The 20,487-nt window shown below is 33.3% G+C and overlaps 1 protein-coding gene across 2 annotated transcripts in view; it reads right to left on the minus strand.

Moving 5' to 3' along the window:
* LOC111063180 (TNF receptor-associated factor 4) overlaps nucleotides 1-20,487 on the minus strand; it is a 66,125-nt gene that overhangs the window by 42,475 nt on the left and 3,163 nt on the right. The window contains exon 2 of one of the 2 annotated variants that reach the window (XM_039436358.1): nucleotides 405-491. The exons of the other annotated variant lie outside the window; for it this stretch is intronic. Coding sequence (XP_039292292.1) covers nucleotides 405-491 — 87 coding nt within the window. The remainder of the gene's footprint in view (nucleotides 1-404; nucleotides 492-20,487) is intronic. 2 annotated transcript variants of the gene reach the window in all.

Below are 20,487 nucleotides of genomic sequence, written 5' to 3' on the forward strand. Positions count from 1 at the left end.
TGAGAACAGATCATTGTTTCTCTGTATCAAAATAATATTTTGTGCCTTTTTTAGTTGAATCCGTTAGAAATTTTTATTATTGTATCAACTTTACTAAATGGGAAGAAAGATAAATTTATTGTATTTTATGTGTTGGCTCTCTTGTTGGGTGCCCGGTGTGCCTCAAGGCCCCAACACATTTTCTATTTCATCCATCATAAACTCATCTTTGTTATTTCATATTGTTTTGAGTGACCCATGATTTATTGTTTGATGGATGGGAAGATTCGAATGATCAAACAAAATATTGAACTCATTCTCACTATTGAGAAATCAGAGTCTCTTTCTTTTAAGATTATTGTCACGGTAAAGGACTCTGTGTAAAAATTGATCATAAAATTACTTATTCAATAAATATTTCTTACCTGGAAAGGAGTGGTGGGAAGAACATTTGGCAACCAATTCTTGAACTTGAATCCATGATGTAAGTACTTGTCCAAAAGCGAACATACCTAGAAATAACAAACTGTTCAAACAACCTACTAACTTTCGTTAATTTCTTAAGCATCAAATTCAGAACTGCAATTCGGTCTTTCTACAGCGGATTTACGTGTGATTGTGATGATTCTTTCTGAGATTTCCACTATAAATTCATTCCTTAAGCATAGCCTTAAGCATGACTAACTGTATTTTATCAATATTGATCACCATAATCATCAAGGATTAGGCTATCCGATTTACAAACTGCTTATACTTATCTCAGTTTATAGAATAAATTACATTAATGTTTATCTATACATGAAACAATAATTTATAAACACATTTCAAATTTGAGAATGGCGCCGGAAGTATTGTAAACACTACATACCCCAAAAATTATCAATTTTTTTTTTTTTGAGAAAATTAATTCTAAAACTACACCGAAGCAGACTGGATACAGCAGATGCTAGGCGTCAATGCCATGATTGCTTCAAGGCGTGATTCGTAATTTCAGGATAGAAGGCAATATAATAACTATATCCCCACACCTACAGTCAGCAACTGTACCTATATACAGTATGTTCAGCAGGGAACTCATAAAATGCAGAGGCTCCCCATTTCCAGACTAGATTTTCGGCGCTGAATTGTGGTAGACAGAGTAGACCCTCGACGCAGATGTTAGACTGGTTCGCGTCAGCTGTTGCTAACCAATTAGATTGTTTCCTCTACAGTCTGGAAACTTCTAACTCATTGTTCATTCCACCTTCCAGCTGCATTATCTATTCGGGAACCCCTTGAAAATTACAAGCAATGATGAATGGTTCTACATGAGTAAAAATGGAAATGAAAGTGACTAGGGAGATTGAGTGATTTTAAACGCTGCTGACATTTTTGATTTATTGATTGATAACAATTCTTCATTTGATAGAGACCAATTAAGTCTAGCTCAAACATTAGCCAAATTATCTGATGATCTAATGAAAGTGGCATATATAGACAAATAATAGGAGAAAGACAATTTGAGGATTTAGACTAATAAATGGGATAAAATATTGTCGATATTGATTGAAAGGAAGGGAATGGAAGAGATGAAGTGCATCCACAACAATATAATATTTGAGGATCCAGGAAGAAGAAAAATCTATTCAACCGCCGAAGATGATGAACCCAGTACTTGGAACTTGGAAGATGCAGAGAAATAACTAATAATCGATGAAGAGAGATAAGACATGAATGGTAAGAAATAGGATGACGAAAATTGAAATGAAAAGGAAGGGGATTTATGGTTGAGAATAGAATGGGATGAGGTAGAATGAAGAAATCAACAAGGTATGAGAAGGTGAAAGAACTCTTTTAGACTGACGTATTGTATATGAGTAGGAGAGTACTGTGGTTGAAGTGGTAATATAGAATGAAAGGAATATAAATTGTTAAAAAATTGAAAAATATAATTTGTAGAAAAAAAGAGGATAACTTTGTAATTGAGAGAGAAAATTCAAAGAAGGAGTGACCAAGAAGAAATGAGAAATAATTTTATTGGAGGAAGTGGAGACGGGCCGAGTGTCATGTTCATTCGTCATGCGTCTCTGAGCAATGACAATGGTGTGGATGTGGAAGCGTGGGTACTGCAGTTGCATTTTACTCCCTCTTCAGACTTAATTGGCAAAAAAAGAAAGAAAACTATAATAGTAACAACATAATTCTGTGTAAACACGCGCGCACAAAAGCCATTTCTACTGGAGTGGGTGTCTACTTCAGAAAAGCATTCAAAGTAAGAGAAAAATGTGAGGGAGGAAAAATGTGAGAAAGGTCGCACCCTCTAATGGCCTCCTGGAATGCGACAAGAATTGGATCGTTTACACGTGTTAAAGCAGGCATTACACTTGATTTGTGTTGGGAGTGGAGTTTGAAGGAGGTTTTTGATTTCAAGTGCTTCAAAAGTGAGGATTTCTTTGGAAAAGACTTTGTTAAGTAATAGGAAAATGCCTAATGGATTGTATAAATGTTTGATTTTATGTGCTTTCAAAGTGTTATCGCTGACAAACTTTTCGAACTCCATTAGACATTGGACTTAACACAGACGTAATAGCATTGTAGCTCCAATTATATATTCAAGTTGATATGTTAGGAAGGATCAAGTGATTTAAAATTTCCGAGAATAATTACATTTTCTTGAATCTTCATGCTTATAATGCTTATAATGCTTAATGCTTAATGCTTATAATATGCATGTAGTTTTTGGAATTGAGCTATACTTTATATATTTTTGAATCATAATCCATTTGAAGTTTTTTATCTTTAGAATTTGCATGAGTACATTTGACCATTAGCAGTAAGCACAAGTTTTAGAACGACTTGCTGTAATCCAAGTATTCTAGATAAGTAGCTGACGTTTTTGAAACTGTTAATATTCTGCTACTTTATTTCCATGTCTAACTTGATTACAGTGGGTCATTCCTCCATCGTATCAAGTATTAACTAATAACTGCATTATTACTAAAATAAGCTATTCTATTTTGATAAGATTTAAAAATGGTTATTGAGGATGGATTGGTAACAGGTGTTCTCGATTAGTGCTAACAAATCAGCAAAGTATTCAACCCAATCCCACCTAGATTCTAAGACTCCATTAAACTGCATTTGACAATTCAAATTATTATTGAATCCAGGAACGCTCTGGAATGGTAACATGAAGGAGATTAGACAACATAATTACATGCGTTTAGCCAAATAATGTACCTACATTAATAAGAATTCTGACGAATGAAAAATATGCACGAAACAATTTTAATCGTGAAGCGCAGTGCTCATGAAAATGACTGCCTTTGCTTTAACAAAAAGACAACTTCTGCTGCATTCCACCGACCTTTGATAGGATCTATACCTATTTCTATTAGTACTTGAATATAGTACAAGACTAAGCACTAAGCATTCCTAAATTATTTCTGGGTCTTACTTGATTCAGTTACTGTGATATTATCGCTAGACTCGTGCGTCCAGCGTCCTCTTCCATTACCATAATAATTTTTCGGTGATCGTACATCATTGACTCCAAGACTGGAACATCCTTCTCCCTCATACCTCCAATGGTTGAGCTGAAGCATTACCCTATAAATCGGTATAATATCTCTGTGCGCTATCCGATCCTTTCCCACGTTGTATCAGAGAGGATGGTATCAATGCTGCTTCGATTCTTGCTGAAGAAACCAAGAAAAATGGAATGCTTCATTACAGTCATGCATATCAACACTAAAGAATCAGGTAAGGCGGTTTAATTGTGTAATAGTCTGTTGATCTAGTACTGGATGAAAAACGAATGATGTTTCAACATTTTACGGTTCAATCAAGTTAGAAATATTGCGTTTATATTGTTATCTGGATAATCCGTAGTGGCGTTATTATTGCTTTGCTCTTAATTTTATATCCCGATTTTCAGTGGTGCTATTGGATCAATCTGGACACAAACATATTCATAGAAGAAAGATCACTATTTTTATTCTGAATTTTGAAGGTTTTCGTTAATGTACACTTCTGGTAGTAATGTAGTCAGTCTATCCACATTCATCAACCAGAGAAAAAAAAATAGTATCGATAAAATAATAGTCATACGTTATAATCTATTGAAATCTGAAACAAGTTTAGAGTGAAATAATGTACATAGTGTTAATAGTAAAAATTGAATGATGAAAAATAATCTATAATAATGATAAAGGGAGGAATTGGCTTATACATGTAGACTACGGGATAGAAAATTCACGAATGACGCATCATCACGTCTGAACTAATCAACTGATAAACTTGAAATTTAGCATAGAGTTTTCCAATTTACCCAGGATGGTTATAGGCATATTAAAAATAAAGATTTCTGTAGGTCAAGTTTTCAGCTTATCAATTTTTCTAATTGGACCCTTGTGGAGCACGGGTTACCTGTTGGTGTTTAATAAAATAAGTTATGCAGTGCTGCAAAAGAAAGAATCATCTTGCTTGCTGTTGTCATGCATGTTATTAAAATGATAACTCTGTTGGTATATTTCAAAAACAATTTTATTTTACTTTCGAGTATGTCACTACTTATTTTAGAACCCCTTGTGATCCTCTTAAAATCCCTTAGAACACCTCATTTTTGAACTACTTATTCAGAGTGGAAGAACTTCACCAAAAATCCAGGTACCTTGATATGTCAAATCCTCACTGTCACAATCCTAGCCTTACAATCATTTCACTTTAACCTTTGCCCTAGCACATATCCTCCAAAAACATACCTCATTATAACAATTTATTTATATTTTATAGTTACCACCCCATTTCGCACTGGTTTTGAACTGATCTCGATCATTTTTATTCATTCGAAGATTCACTTCCTTATTACCTTCATATTTTCCACTTCCCTCTCACTTCTGCCCATTCAAATCATTTTATCACTTCATTCGATATGATTCATCATTTGCATATCAGTTCATCACTTGGATATAATTTATTACAATTTAATTTTAATTGTATTTATTTTATGACAGTATTTATAAAAGTGTTATTTTCTTGCTTGTCTTGATTCAGTGTTTGCTTTAGGTCTTATCAGACCTGGCAATATAAAATCTATTGAATTAATTTAAAAAATATATTTTAATCATATTCAATCCACAAAATTGCATCTATTGCCTTATTTGAATTGAAGACAATACCATCATTATGATAAGATTTTGTTTGAGTTTTAAGAAGCTCACAATAAAGTAACCAATCCAATTGCAGGATGAAAGGAAATCATTTGGATAGTGAACAAATGTATAGATGACTGCTGCAGGCTGCAGATCCCTCGTCCTGTTCGAACACGTGTTTAAAGCTTGTTCTAACATGTGTGTCCCATGCATTGTTATTGGGACTTTATGACTCTCCTCAACCCAAAATCCTTGATGTTCTGAATGCCACTCCTGCTATGCCATTGTTCCATATGTCACTTGTTTGAGATGGATTTCCCTGTCCCTAATTTGGCTTCTCTCCATGTGAAACTCTTCTCCCAATTCCCATTAGTTATCTCCACTTGAAATAATTTAATACAAGAAATTATATTTGTTGAAATTATTGTGGAGTATCCTTTTCAGGCATAGTTATATAGTTTTATACGGTAATCGTTATAGGTTATAAGTTTTACTACAGGGTATAGCCTTAGAATAAAACAATCTTACAATAAAACAAACATATAAGTTTTCTCTGTGAATAAAAATGAAAATCTGAGTACCCTTTTTAAAATTGTTTACTCACAGCATGTTCAGGCATCGATATAGCCGAAACATGTTGTGAGTAAACAATTTAAAAAGTGTACTTAGCCCTAACGGGAAAAATACAAGTTTTCTCTGGTATAGCTCAGTATTTTATACCATTATGATTATAAACTGAATTATATAGTAATGGTTCACTTTATTCTCAACTGTGAGACAAAGAGAAACATCTTCACATTCAAATGTTCAAATAATCCCTAAATTATCATTTTATGCAATATTAGCAACACAACATTACATCCAAACAGGCAATACCTCAGTTCTTCACATTCAAACAATGAAGAGTATTATAATTTATATAATGTTACACAAACATATTGATGGAGAGTTATAATAGCCATGGATAAATCCAATATTGAATTCAATAAATTTCCATTCCTAAATATGGTTGATGAAATTTTGATGAAGTTCAGTCTCACAATATGCGATACCTTAAACATTTTTGTTATTCTTATTAGTTCTTAGATAGTTTAATATTGATCTTTCAGACTGTAGAAAGAGAAATCTGAACTCTTTCGTCATCAATACATACAAATTTGATCAGTTCTCAACCTTAAAGAGATTGAATACTCCAAAAATCCAGTGCTGCCCGCGTATTTCTAACAGAATCAGAGCGTAATAATGAAACATGCTTCATTGTCTTGATCTCTTGATGGAGTGCTGTGGATGAAGGTACCATTTCATAGGCGTTATCATAGAATAACGGTTGATCTTCAATTGAGTCATCATCATAAACGCTTCTAAAAGCAGTTTAACCCCAATCCAATGCCTGAAGTTTCGACTCTTTCATACTTGTGGCTTTCGCTTTTCTAGTGACTGGACATTGACATCAATGATCTCTGTTACTTTTATTGTATTTTTCTTCCTTTAGCATCGTCTTTCTTGCGTTCTGTTGAATTATTTATTCTCAAATCAACAAATACAACTATTTTCACCAATACAGTCTAGCATATTTTGTATTCAAATTTGTCAAGTAAGAGTAATATATCTAAAGTTTTTTATTCATTGTGATACATTCTGTGATGCATTTGAAGTATTATGTCAACCTTCAAAATTCAAAATCTTTAAATATTATTCCTGGACCAAAAATCAAGTGAAGAAGCAGTGTGTGATATCATAACCTCAAACTTTGGACAACATTAACTTTCTATCAAAATTTTTGGAGAGGAATAGTACAGGCTCAGCCTATTTTTTCTCCAATGTCATAATTATATTATGATTGTAGTATTTTGCACAATAAGAAAAAGAAAATATTGTCATTCTCTATGCTAATATAGTATTGCAATTCCTTTTCAATAATATTAATATTTTCAGAAAACTATTAGTTTGATGATTTTAGTTTATTTAGCATTTTCTAGTTTTAAAAGTATTTTGTTTATTTATAAACGAAATTTGTTCCAAAATCACATAATCATCATTTTCCAATCAACCCATTTCTGCATGATCTATTGTCAAAATAAGACATATAATACGGAAGCATACAAGAAGTTTACAGCCCAAAACTACTTATTTTCAAAAGTTTAGTAAATCAGGCCATAATATACTAGTAAATGTTACTATTACAAATAGTAAATATTGTGATTTAATAATCCCATAGAAGAAGATTCTATCGCAAGGAAGAAGAGAAGTTTTAATGTTCTACAATTTCAGCGAAGTAGAAGCATCATAGACAAGAGGAAATTTAGACCAAATTATTTATGTCAATGAGATTCTAGAATCATCACACCACAGAGTCCACTTGCATATTAGCAACGTTGATTGTATGTATTTTTGTCTATCACAAACAGGTCATGACGTTCTAGTTGTCTCGAAAAAACACTATAACCAGTCATGTAAAGGTTACGTGATGCGTAGGCTGACCCAATTAACGAGCTCTCTGCTTTTGTTTTGATTAACCAATAAGAGCTCGGGTCACAATAACTCTATCAGATTCAAGAATTTTAATAGCGTGCTGAAACCCGAATAGTTGACCATATTTGTTGGTAGCCAACTGTTTATTGGCAAGTTTTCGTCATTTCGAAAAATATTCCCTGGAGAATATTTTAGTCAATTTACAACAAATTAAAAACCTGTCCGGGTGCGGTTTTATCCCAGTTTTAGTATTGTAGGTGGGCGAATTGTTCGATTCGCTTTTAACAACCACTTTTAAAGAATGCACTTCAACGTAGGCGTTTGATGAAGAGTTTTGAGAGTGGGCGATTAAACGTAAGGTCTACTCCTACAACACGGTTCTCCTATGTTTCGAAATTGACTCTGGAGAAATTATGAATATAATAAGATTATAGCAATTATAGTTGTGTTCATTGTATGGAGTACAGTGTGATGAGTCATTCTGCACCATTGTAAACGATTTCCGTGTAATTGCTGGAATTACTGGAGAAAGAGCATTCAAAGTAAGAGGACTTATGTGAGAAAACAAAACTGTGCTGCGAAGAAATGAGAATGAGCTTTGGGCAAGCCTACTTCGTGATTGTGGTATCAAGTTGCCGTGAGTATTGAATACAGAGAAGAAAGACACCACCGGGCTGACTTGTTCCTTTCGGTTTCAGAGCTCACAAGTGGGACACGATTTCGAATTGTATTTGTTCTGTTTCTTACTCAAGTAGAATTATACACCTTCCATGAACTACTTTATCAGTGAAGAAATGAATTATCATAGCGAAATAAGTACACAATATAATATTTAATTCGATAAAATCAACAAATATAATGTGAAGTCTCATTTTCCAAAGTTATGATGCTTGTAGGAAGTGACTAAATATTGAGGTTTTTCATTATAAATTTTTTCTATCGCATCTCCGATAACAAAGTGGAATTTAACGATCCATCTCTGCCTGTATTCTCTTGCTAGTTGTTAGTTGTCAATACTCAAGTATTAAGTTATTAGACTTTCCTGGGAGCACATTCAAAGTTCGGCTTTCATAAAATATGATTTAAATTTCATTGACAGCAATATTATTGATCGAGCAATGAAAACGCAATGCATTTATACTATTATATAAATTTATAAACAATCTTGTTAATTTTTATTGGTATTTTGCTAGTTTTTGATTTACAGAAGTAATTCAGTTGTTTTTTTTTAATAGACTATTAATTTTATCACTAATGAAATAAAAACACACATATATCGTCAAATTCTACAGTTTTATTTGGTACAGTACCATGATTTCGTCACCACACAGGTCACATTTTCAAGCTGTAGAATTTGACGATATATATATATATATATATATATATATATTATATATATATATATATATATATATATATATATATATATATATATATGTGTGTGTGTGTGTGTGTGTGTGTGTGTGTGTGGTGTGTGTGTGTGTGTGTGTGTGTGTGTGTGTGTGTGTGTGTGTGTTGTGTGTGTGTGTGTGTGTGTGTGTGTGGTGTGTGTGTGTGTGTGTGTGTGGTGTGTGTGTGTGTGTGTGTGTTTATTTCAATATGGAACGGTTTTACAACATCGACAGTGACTCAGTCGTTTTTTGTCACTGTTTAAATTATTGTAAGGTAAGCAAGATGTGGTAGTGGTATATCTTGTATCATTACAATTCACCCAAGCCGATATTTTGGAAAGGCTGAAATATGATACGTGAAACTCACTGGGATTGTATTCGAAAGGTCTCAGAGTTATAGGAGTGATCAGAGGGAAGAAGCAATATTTATGTAACAACTTTCATGCAGAGCTGGGGGGAATCCATCGTGTGGACAGTGAGAGAGCAGCGAGGACATTCTTTTTCAGCAAGGTCGCACGGTCTTGCATGGCAAGGACGAATCCTCCAGTTTTTTACTGAATTTTTGTCATTCCATCTAGAGCACTTGTACTCTTATCGAGAGTTATTGTTGTCAACTGGGAAGAGACTGTACAGCCTATAATATTATATAGCTCATCTTCTCTCACAGTATGAAATATAGATTATTGCAAAATAAAATTTGTTGAAGATCCTGAATATTGCACAATTCACACATTTGTGGCACAAGTGAATTTGTGCAAGTTCATGGATATTCAGAATGACCTATAGGAAATCAATAGCTATTGTAGACTTATTTGTTTCGAAAGATATTGAAAGAGGTTCAATATTTTTTATTATCATAATTTTTTATTATCATTATAAGAGCAACTTTATTTGTAAAATTTCACTCAAAACACTGTACTTCAATTTTTCTATTCACCCACAGTAGGCCTCCCATATTCAATTACATGAAGACAGTAATAACCACCAATAATAATTGGTTTGTTAAAATGTAACCTCCTGTGTGACTAATTGGAAGAAAATTTCTGCAGCTCATATTTTATTTGTGCCTTTTGTAATACTCTGATAATGACAATACGGCTGACACTCTTTCTGAATTGTGAATCATAATTGATTCAAACAATTTCTATTGAAGTGGTCCAAAGAGCAAGGAGATCAGGGGTCGAGACAGTTACATCATAAGTGTGCCGGAACATTCGGGTCTTACCGTTATACTCGTAGAAGACGAATAATTAATAATCATGAAAAGTCATGTGAAATTGAAAATCTCATGAGGATTCATGGCGTGAAAATATATTATAAATACGTGTATTACCATAAAACGAATTATTCAATTTGGAACAGAGACTATGAATATGCATGTGCAAATATTGTGGTCAGAAGAAAGAGTGAAGCACTTCTTATAGAGGCTATCCAGTTTCTTGCGATTCATTATATTGAGAGAAAATGTAGAAAAGAATGAATAAACCAGGAGTATTCGAATGGAAGTTAAATGTAGAAGGAATGCAACTAATATTTTATCACAAATATGCACTGTTAGACTACTAAAATGATTGTAGAATTTGTTCCTCTCTTGATAAAATAACTAATATTATTGAAAAATATATCAACTCCAAATATTATTGCTGTGACTTGAATCCGTGATTGCAATTGTTTTCAGAATACACAATGAATCCAGAAATTATCATCAAACATAAATTTTATGATCTGTCCTAAATTATTGTGTATTCTGAAAACAATAATAATTGTTAATAATTAATGTAATAATTAAATAATTAATGTAATATAATAATTAATGTTAAAGAATGCCAAAGTTGAAGAATACTCTAACATAGAAGCAGACATCAGGAAAAGGCGCCTTAAATTTTATGGTCACATAATGAGGCTTCCAGATCACAGACTTACAAAAAGAATAGTAACATATGTAGCAACCCTTAGTAATGGAGGTGCATGGATGAAAAACGTCAAGAAGGACTTAATACTTGCTAACATTAACAATGATGAAATATACAACAGGAACAGTTTCAGAGAAAAGGTTGAAAAATGGGAAGTTAAACCAGAGATGACTGTGCCAAGAGTGGGAACAAAATGGAGCGAAGCAAGGAAAGCGGAGTTCTCACTGAAAATGAAAAACTGGTGGATTGATAAAAAGAACAAGAAAAACAAAAAATGAACCAAATTTTGCTCAGCGTCTTCCATCTGGGAGCTTGACGGCTAATAATAATAATAATAATTAATGTTAAAGTTGAATAGAGGATTTCAGGGCTCACAGACTCAGGACCCTGGTATAATTAACTGAAGCTTCTTTCCGCTCCTGGATGGTTATAGGCCTATTCTCACTCTTATTAATCTATCAATTTTAATTTTTTTGATTATTGACACGTTGTTTTTGATAAAACAAATTTATTCAATTTGTGATTCAAAGTTAACACAACGATAAAAGCACAACTAATCAGAGCTTTCTTCAAATGATTCCGTGGCGTGATTGGTTGCACGCGCGATTAATAAAAGAAAGATTTCGGGTTAAAGACCAATCAAACTCTTTTTTTCTGCTGATAAAACTCCGATTAAGATTATCCAAGTAATTTTGACAAAATAAATAATTATTCTATTTTTGATGTTTCCTGGACATAAGGAGATTGCATTTTACAACACAAAATTTTCCCCGATGCAAAGCACGGGTTACTTGCTAGTTTTTTATAAAAATTGTATGTGATGAAAAATATTAATAGGTAGGTACTAGGACGGTACTAGGTAATACTTCAATTGAACTTAATAACGCGATTAAGTCCAATCAAGGATTTGATGAACCTTTATCAAACTTCTTAGTAAATTGAGCATTACAGGTTTCTCAGATATAAAGATCAATCAACGAGACCTCATTTCCTCTGCATTATTTCCTTTGTTATCTCGCCTCGCTTAGCATAATTAAATGGTATTCAATTTCTTTGTTGCAAAGTCCAACATCCAACTGCAAGTTGCTTAGGTTCTTCATGTAATTCCAGTTTATCTACTCGATTTATCATCGAATAGCAAAGTTTTTCCAAGCCGCCAACACTTAGAGGTCATTTGGTAATTGCTTGACGTAATAAAAATGCAAACTACACCTGTGCACTTGGTCTGTCGGCCATACAAAAAGTAACTTCTTCGCTGGAGTAAAGTCAGACCGGAAGTTGAGCTCTACGACTTCCGGTCGACAATAAAATTCCTCACATTCCTTCCCACTAAAGTTCACATCATGGAGAATATCGGCCCAATTACACTGACACCTTCACATATTCTCCAACCATGTACTTCATTTAGTATTGTGTACTCTGTACTACTTCTAGCCCATGCATCCAACCCTAGGGGCCTCGAGGTTGATCTCCTACTCAACATTTCCGTTAATTGTTAAGAGGTGCAAGAAAAAACGAGGCTAGTAATGGATGCAATAACCATTAAAACAAAAAAGCTTATAATCAGTATTACGGGATCGATAGTTTCAACCTTATTGTTCTATTCTGTTTCTCTTGATGATAATTATTATCCTTCTGATATTACGGTCCCATGAACTCATTAGAGACGTTCTCAACTCTTCATTGGTAACGTAAGTTCAAAATATTTCTACAAATAATTTGTTGATAATCATGCAAGAGTATTCAATGATTGAGTTGATGAATAATGGGAGGGGTGTGAAAACATACACTCCATATCTAGAAGTTGCTAAAACATAATATGTAGAACAAATTCTGTGAGCTAAGACAGACATAAAATGTTCTCTTTCTTCTCTGATGCTTTTTCAGGAATTTCATGAGTATACTATATTAAGTCAATAGTATATTGATTATTTTATTAAATGATTGAGACAAACGTGAGCATTAAACAGCGACAATATTTAGAATTCGTCATAAATTTGCAAAAGCTAACTTCGTCATTCGTCATTCACACACAGCAACAGACAGACTCATGCAGACGAAAAAAATCAAACCTCTGCATGCAAATAAAACGTGAGCAGACATAGACATACGGACGTGTTTGTGTGCGCATTGCAACATTTGAACACTAGTGGAATACACCGTCTGCAGGGGTGCCCACAAGGGGGGGGGCATGGCGCAATTTGCGCCATCAACATTTTTGGGGGGGGGCATGATTTTTTGTATATTTTATGTCAACATTTTGAATTATGATTGAAAAATCGAGGTATTAAATAGAGATATCCTAATGTAGTTAATTTTTCCCACCTTTACAATGTTATATTTTGCTAAGTGTAACTCAATATAAAGCATAAGCACAATGATAATATTTTGTATGCAGGAATTTTAGTAATTTTAAGCCTATGAGTTTGAAGGTGAATCTTTGACAAAAATAAATTATAACTTCATCATCCACTATTATTCTGATTTCCTTTGCTTCATTTTAATGTTTAATGGTCCTGTGTTGAGTTTCCTTGCTGTTGCAAGAAATATGCGATATTTTTCTCATTTTCACAGTCTCGACAGTTTTTCGATATAAACTGTAATGCAAGATCAATTTAGGGTGACTCAGCTTATAGAGCATGAAATTTTCTCTCATTTAAGACCAATCGCAAGTTTCTATCATGCATTGTACTCATTTTAGAGACTCTCAATTAACAGTAAAATCGCAAGAAGAATGAGAAAATAAAGATCATCATTCAATTGGCTGTAACTTTTGAACGGTATTGAAAACAGAAGTATATTTCATGGGAGTGAAAAGAGGAGAAAATTCATCACAACCTCGACCACTTTTTGGATTTTGCATCTGAAGTGTTCCACAAGATACGCAACGTTGCATATGCGAGACTGTGAGAATGGGGAAAATATCACAAATTTCTCGAACATTCAAAGTTGCGTATCTTGTGGAACACTTGAGATATAAAATCCAAAAAGTAGTCCTGCACGACCACTCAATTCATTGGAAATTTATTATCTTTAATATTATATAGAGAATGCTTTTTCTCGAAAAATTCAAGGTTCTCGAGATTAAATGGAGAACTTGAAAAAATCGAAAATTTTGGGGTGAAGTCGCCTTCTGGTGTGTCAGCAAATTTCAGATTAGAATTCAGCGCCCCAAAATATATATAGAACCATCGAAAAAAATTATTTCGGGGCTGTTTCCTGAAAAACGACCATTTGACTGGACTATAAGTTGTTATCCTATTATAATAGCGAGCAATTTATGTATATCTGTTTATATTTTTCTATTTCTATATCTGGTTATCTGGCTATCTGGTTATTTATGTTCAACGGATCTCGGAAACGGCTCTAACGATTTTCACGAAATTCGGAATATAGTAGGTTTATGATATCAAAATTCGATTGCACTAGGTCTCATCCCTGAGAAAACTCTCTGAAAGACATGAAGAGGATAATTCATCCTTGGAAAAACAGATGATGATTTCGTCTGTGGATAAATCACAGACGAAATATATTTTTCGTAGTGAATAAATCAAAATTCGGGTAAGTAACAATTTTGGGCTGTGTCTGTTAGTACTTCCCCAATCATTTTAAAGAAATGATTATCAATGAAATAAATCTGTTTATCAATGAATAAATAACGAGCAAAGCTCGGTGCCCCGATATTTGGTATTAATAGATAGAATTTACAAAATGTACTTGTTCAGATGATATCTTTATTCAAAAAACCAAACCATTTAAAGATACATTTTGTTCGACTTGTGTTATTTACTCCTGTAATATTAAAAAGTAAATACTACCAACAACACAACATCAGTGACAACCTATTCCAATTCATGATAAATATCGGGGCACCGAGCTCCGCTCTAGAGTACCTACAAAAGTATATAAAAATTATTACGGAAGAAGAAATTATAATAAATATTCATAGTTCATACAGAAAGGTTCTATCTAATCACAGTGGATTGAGATTAATTCGCAGAGGAATGCAAAAATTTCTCACAAAAGCATGTTAAATTTTAATCCTGATTCATGTCACGTGAACCAAATCACAGAAGACAATCTCAAAAAGATAGCTTATCCGATTGGTTCTACTGGAATTAATCAGGATTAAAATTTAACCGGCTTTTGTACAACTGTCACTAAGTACCTGATTGAATTATGTACAAAAGTTCAACAGCTGAGTCATAATTTTGTCTCAGTCCCACACACATGCACTCGCTCACTCACTTCCATCATCAACAGACGCCGAAATTATCAGCTGTTTTTCCAAGGATGAATAAATTCTTTTAATGTCCTTCAGCGAGTTTCCCCAGGGATGAGACCTAGTGTAATCGAATTTTCATATTATAAACCTACTATGTTCTGAATTTCGTGAGAATCGTTAGAGCCGTTTTCGAGATCCGGTGAAATACAAACATATAAACATATAAAAATTTAAACATCAAAACATCTAAACAGAAATTGCTCGTTTAATAGTATATTGTATGAATAAAATCGTTCCAAATTTGTATGAATGTTTACCAAGATTGCTATGCAATATTCTTTTGCAATAAAGAATTATCAATGATATTATTATTCAACTTTTTATAAGTAACCTTAACATTTAAAAAGCAAAGCCTCCCTTACTTATATTTTAATATCCTATTAAAATATGTGTCATGTAGTTTTTCCTGATGTAATGAAGTTCTTTCTAGTCCTCCTGAACAAGAACGGGTGCACTGCTAGTCTCAAAAATAATATCAAAAAGATACTTTATTTCTATTTTAAAGAGATAAGAAACGATGGTATATATTTTTACAATATTATGAAAACAGAAAGAATTCCTCACAAGACCAAAGGTAAATAATGTCCTTTGGAAGATTAGAATGTAGAGGTGCGTACAGATATACGCGCTGCGAACATGAGCAATTCACTTTTAATCAGCTGATTATATCTGTATTTTTACAGAAACGGTAAAATACAGATATAAAAAGCTTGGCATCAGCTGATTAAAAGTGAATTGCTCATGTTCGCGGCGCGTATATCTGTAAGCACCTTAAGATGTGAATTTTATTGTCATACACTGACTAATGTTAAAAACTAAAGAGTTGGGAGTTGGGGTACTTTGGGGGGGGTCATTACACATGGATTGGGGGGGGGGGGCATTACACTTGTATTGGGGGGGGCATGCGCCATTGGCCTTGGGGGGGGCTGGGCACCCCTGACCGTCTGTCTATGTTGCTGTGTGTTGGCCTTCTTGTAGATGATTTTAACAAAATTAACTATAAACTCAACCAACAAATTTTCATTAAATATCGCCGTTTCTGGAAAAAGAATTCCGCTACAAACCTTGTTATACAGGCCATAGGGAAAAAGGGATGTCGGAAGACCATTAAAGACATAGCAATAACATTTTAATCATTACAATAATTAACACTTAAAATAATATCAATTGTGAGTCAGAACAGACAAATATTCCTAGTCCTTGATAATATTTGATTTTGCAGCTTTGTTTGAACTACTTAGAAAGTGACATCAAAAGTCCTCATCCCTACCTCTTGTGGTAGTGCTAGTGGCTGTGCAAAGGCTAAAAATAAACTTTCTAATGATGATATTTTTTGAAGTTTTTCGATTTGTATATCTTGAAGCTATCAAAATAAGAAAGTTTTCCCAGGAAAACATTTTTCTCCAATCATTACTTTTTGAGATATGAGTGCCTAAAGTTAAAATTTTCGGGACAGAACATTTTAAATTCGGTAAGAGATAAATCCATGAGATTTAGAGGATTGATTCTCCATGGTATTGCTGATCTAGTAGAACAAAAATTTTCTGAAAATATCAATTTTTAATAAATTTATTCAATTTACCAAAAATGACCAAAAATAACTCAAAAAAAGTTATATCTCAAAAAGTAATGATTGGAAAAAATGTTTTCCTGAGAAAACTTTCTTATTTTGATAGCTCGATGATATACAAATCGAAAAACTTCAAAAAATATCACCAGTATTGTAGAAAGTTTATTTTTAGCCTTTGCACAGCCTTGCGTGGTTTAAATGTTGCGTTCTTTCATTTTTGGCTCACTCGCATGTTTTGGAAACAACGCATTTCATCGACATGACTAACTGAGCAAAGCGAAACTGAAGCTAGATAAATAATTTCCTACAAGTTTTGTTTCGTAGAGTTTTGTGATATCTCCTTTAGTTTTTGAGATATTCTCTTTTAAAAGTGTAAAATCTTTGAAATTAGAGTTTTTCTTTAAACTTTTTGCACTTTCAGGCCTAACTCAACAACTCAACTCAACTCAAGCTGCAAAGTCAAATATTGTGTTACAAACATTCCCTGTCAATTGATCTATTGTTGTTAAATTGAAGATTTTACACTCAACACTATCAACGGCTGCACTAATCGTAGGGATATGCGTAAAACTATGAAATAATACATTAAATTGAAGAGAATATGATGCTTTATGAGCTCATGATTAGCACGGATTTTTTCAATCAATCGCTGAAAAGTTATAAGGCCAAAAAAGATGGAAAGCAGCCGGAAGAGTTTTACTTAAGAATGTGACACTTTCGAGAGCTCATACCAAGAAAACGATGTAATTAGATATATGAAGAAATGTTAAAGATGAATCTTGTAAGCTATTATTTTGTATTCGACAAAAATTACTGAAATAAGCATATTGTTCGAGAAATACCTATAAAACCAAAATATGGTACTTTCATCACCACCCCCTCAGTACAGGGGGTAGGAATGAGGACTTTTGATATGTTCACCCCTATCATTAAAAGAGCTGCGGGGTTAAAAATGTTGTTCCAAACTTTTCCCTCTATAATCTTTCGTTGACTGGACTACTCATGATATATTCTAGTTAGATTTAGTTATTACGATTAATTATTTAATATCAACTGTAAGTTTTATTCATGATTGATGAAGAAGATGTAACGTTATCGTATGATTTTAATTTTTGTATCCTGTTATCATGGATAATAACCAATTTGATTTGATTTGATTTTGATTTGAACTGTAGACGATCCAATGTTGGTAGTTAAACTCAAGGGACATAAGTATATCTGAAAATATTTATGAAGTTTTCTCACCTACAGTTCATTTTTGAATAACTGGAAGTGTATTGACAACTAGAGCAATTTGTAAATATCAATTCAAAGTAGTTGCTGGCTAACGGGTGTTAAATAGTACTCATATCCTCTCTGATATATCTCTACCTCCCGCTAGTTCACAAATATGGTGAATGAAGGATAAACTGAAAATAAAAATGATTGGAGAGGAGGATAAGGAGAAGGGCCATAACAGCCTTGAGGACAAACATGCGAAGAGATCAAGGTCATTGACAGTCATCGGTAACATGTAGTTCACTTGCTGCAATATTATGGTTATTACAGGTATGCTACGCATGCGTGTGGAGCTATGGACAGGCAGGCATTTATGGTAGCTCGTTTCGTGATGGGTCAGATATGGTAAACCGGTAATAGAGATGGTGACGGCGAAAGAGAGAAAGAGCAAAATAAAGAGGAAAAAACGAAAGGAAGAATTCGAACACAGAGGAATTACTGGAGGAAGAAGAAGAAGAAGATGAACAAGAAGGGGTTAAGGGTTCTCTGGGAAAGTAAGGCGAATATGGATGAAGTTGAAGGTCGTTTGGTTTCATGTTTTACCCACGGTGCCAAATTTAGTATATTCAGTTTTTTCTACCTCCTCATCCTCACTGTGCTATCCTCTTTTTAATTCTTCGTCCTCGTGCAGATACCATATTTATAGACGTCGCTTCTGGATGACTATTTTCCCACAGATTGGACAGCTTCACAAAATGCTTATCTCATTTCTTGCTTTAATATGTAAATATTCGTGCATAGTTTTTATTCCAGATCTGAATGATAATAATAATTTATTCTGGATGAGTGATGAATTTTATTCCAATGTGACGAGTTTGATTGTGGCTGTTTTTTCGTGTCATCATGTTTAAAATCTCTCAAATAACGACTTTGAAATGCTCCTGTTCTATCCTGTTTGAAAAATCATTAAAAGAGGAAAATCACCTCAGGTATAGAGTTGAATTTAATATGACACTTAGTTCGGTGTTTTGTCTATAATGAAATAATAATATAATTTGTCTACAATGTATAAGTTGGTATAGTTTTTGGGGAATTAGTTCACATTTTTCATGTAAAGTTTAATTCCAATGTCACTGATTTTTCAAAATAATTTGTAAGAACTATGATTTATAAATATTCTAAAGTCTAAAATAATCTCTAAAGAGTGATTATATGAAGTTGATACGATAATAAAAATATGCAAAGGAAAATGAAAAGACCTGGGTACAGCGATAGTGCATCATCCAAAATTGTAAATTCTGAAAAACTACCGGCACACACCAATGGCTAGCCACCTTATCGCTATTTATATTGATTCCTCCGACAAAATAATATTATAGTGAGACTCATGATCCTCATTCCCTTGCCATTGATGAGATCTCAAATTTCAGGTTTATCTACAGACATTAGATTATCTCCAAGGTAAAACGTTCCATCTCAAAACAAATTCTGTAGGTTACCCAAGACGTGCATAATATTATTCAGGTGACATCTATGAGCTACGATTATAATGTATGTTAACAGTGATAGTGATCTTTCCCACACTGAACACAGACGGCAGGGACGCCAATTGGAACGAAAAATAGAACAAAAGTAACAGGATATTTAATTGTTTAGTACCGAGGCGGCATTTATTGAGAAGACAAACACAAAGAAGAAGCCGTTTGCTGATTGGACAAGAGGTTGATTAGAAGGATTTGTCCAAAGGAGGTCTGATCTTACTGCTCTGAAAACATTTTCCCTATTTGAATCTGTAACAAGCATGTAATAGACAAATTCTAAGGATTAATCGTTACTCTATTTTCACGCATCCTTCATTCACTATAATTAAATTCTCTCTAAATTGAAATTCCTTTCAAACATGATACATGTCCAACATATTAATTGTTTAACTAAGATTGGAAGATATCAATTACTTGTACGTAATATCAGAACTCATAGGAAACATCAAACTGCTGGGAAGTGATTTTGCAGCACATTCTATTATGTTACAGTATGTTCTATTATGTACCCTGAGTTTTTGGAGAAATTGATAAGCTGGGAGAAATTAAACGTTTAATTCCTTATATTGCCGTGCTACCAATTTCTCCTAAATAGGTTGGATAGCATTTCTCACCTATTAACCTAAAGGAAGTTATCGGCTCCAAAATGGTAGATTCTTGATAAATTATGAATGGATCTATTTCTTATGAATGAGAAATCCAGTTTTCAGAGCAAATCAACTTATAATCTTCATAATAATTTTGGCAATATACAACACAAATCCACAAAACAATACCTTACACACTCAAACATCTAGCATCATTACAAGCTAAATACTTATCAATTTATATAGTTGAAAAACAATGGCTATAGGCTTGTAGACACACAAAACAAATGATACAAAATCAGAACACCATAAAACTGTTCAAAACTCAATTTAAAACATTAAAAATTTTACTTAAACAGAAAAATATTCAGAGAGCACAAAATTAGAACACATAGCCAG

This window comes from Nilaparvata lugens, chromosome 10, assembly GCF_014356525.2.
Source record: "Nilaparvata lugens isolate BPH chromosome 10, ASM1435652v1, whole genome shotgun sequence".
Lineage (NCBI taxonomy): Eukaryota > Metazoa > Arthropoda > Insecta > Hemiptera > Delphacidae > Nilaparvata > Nilaparvata lugens.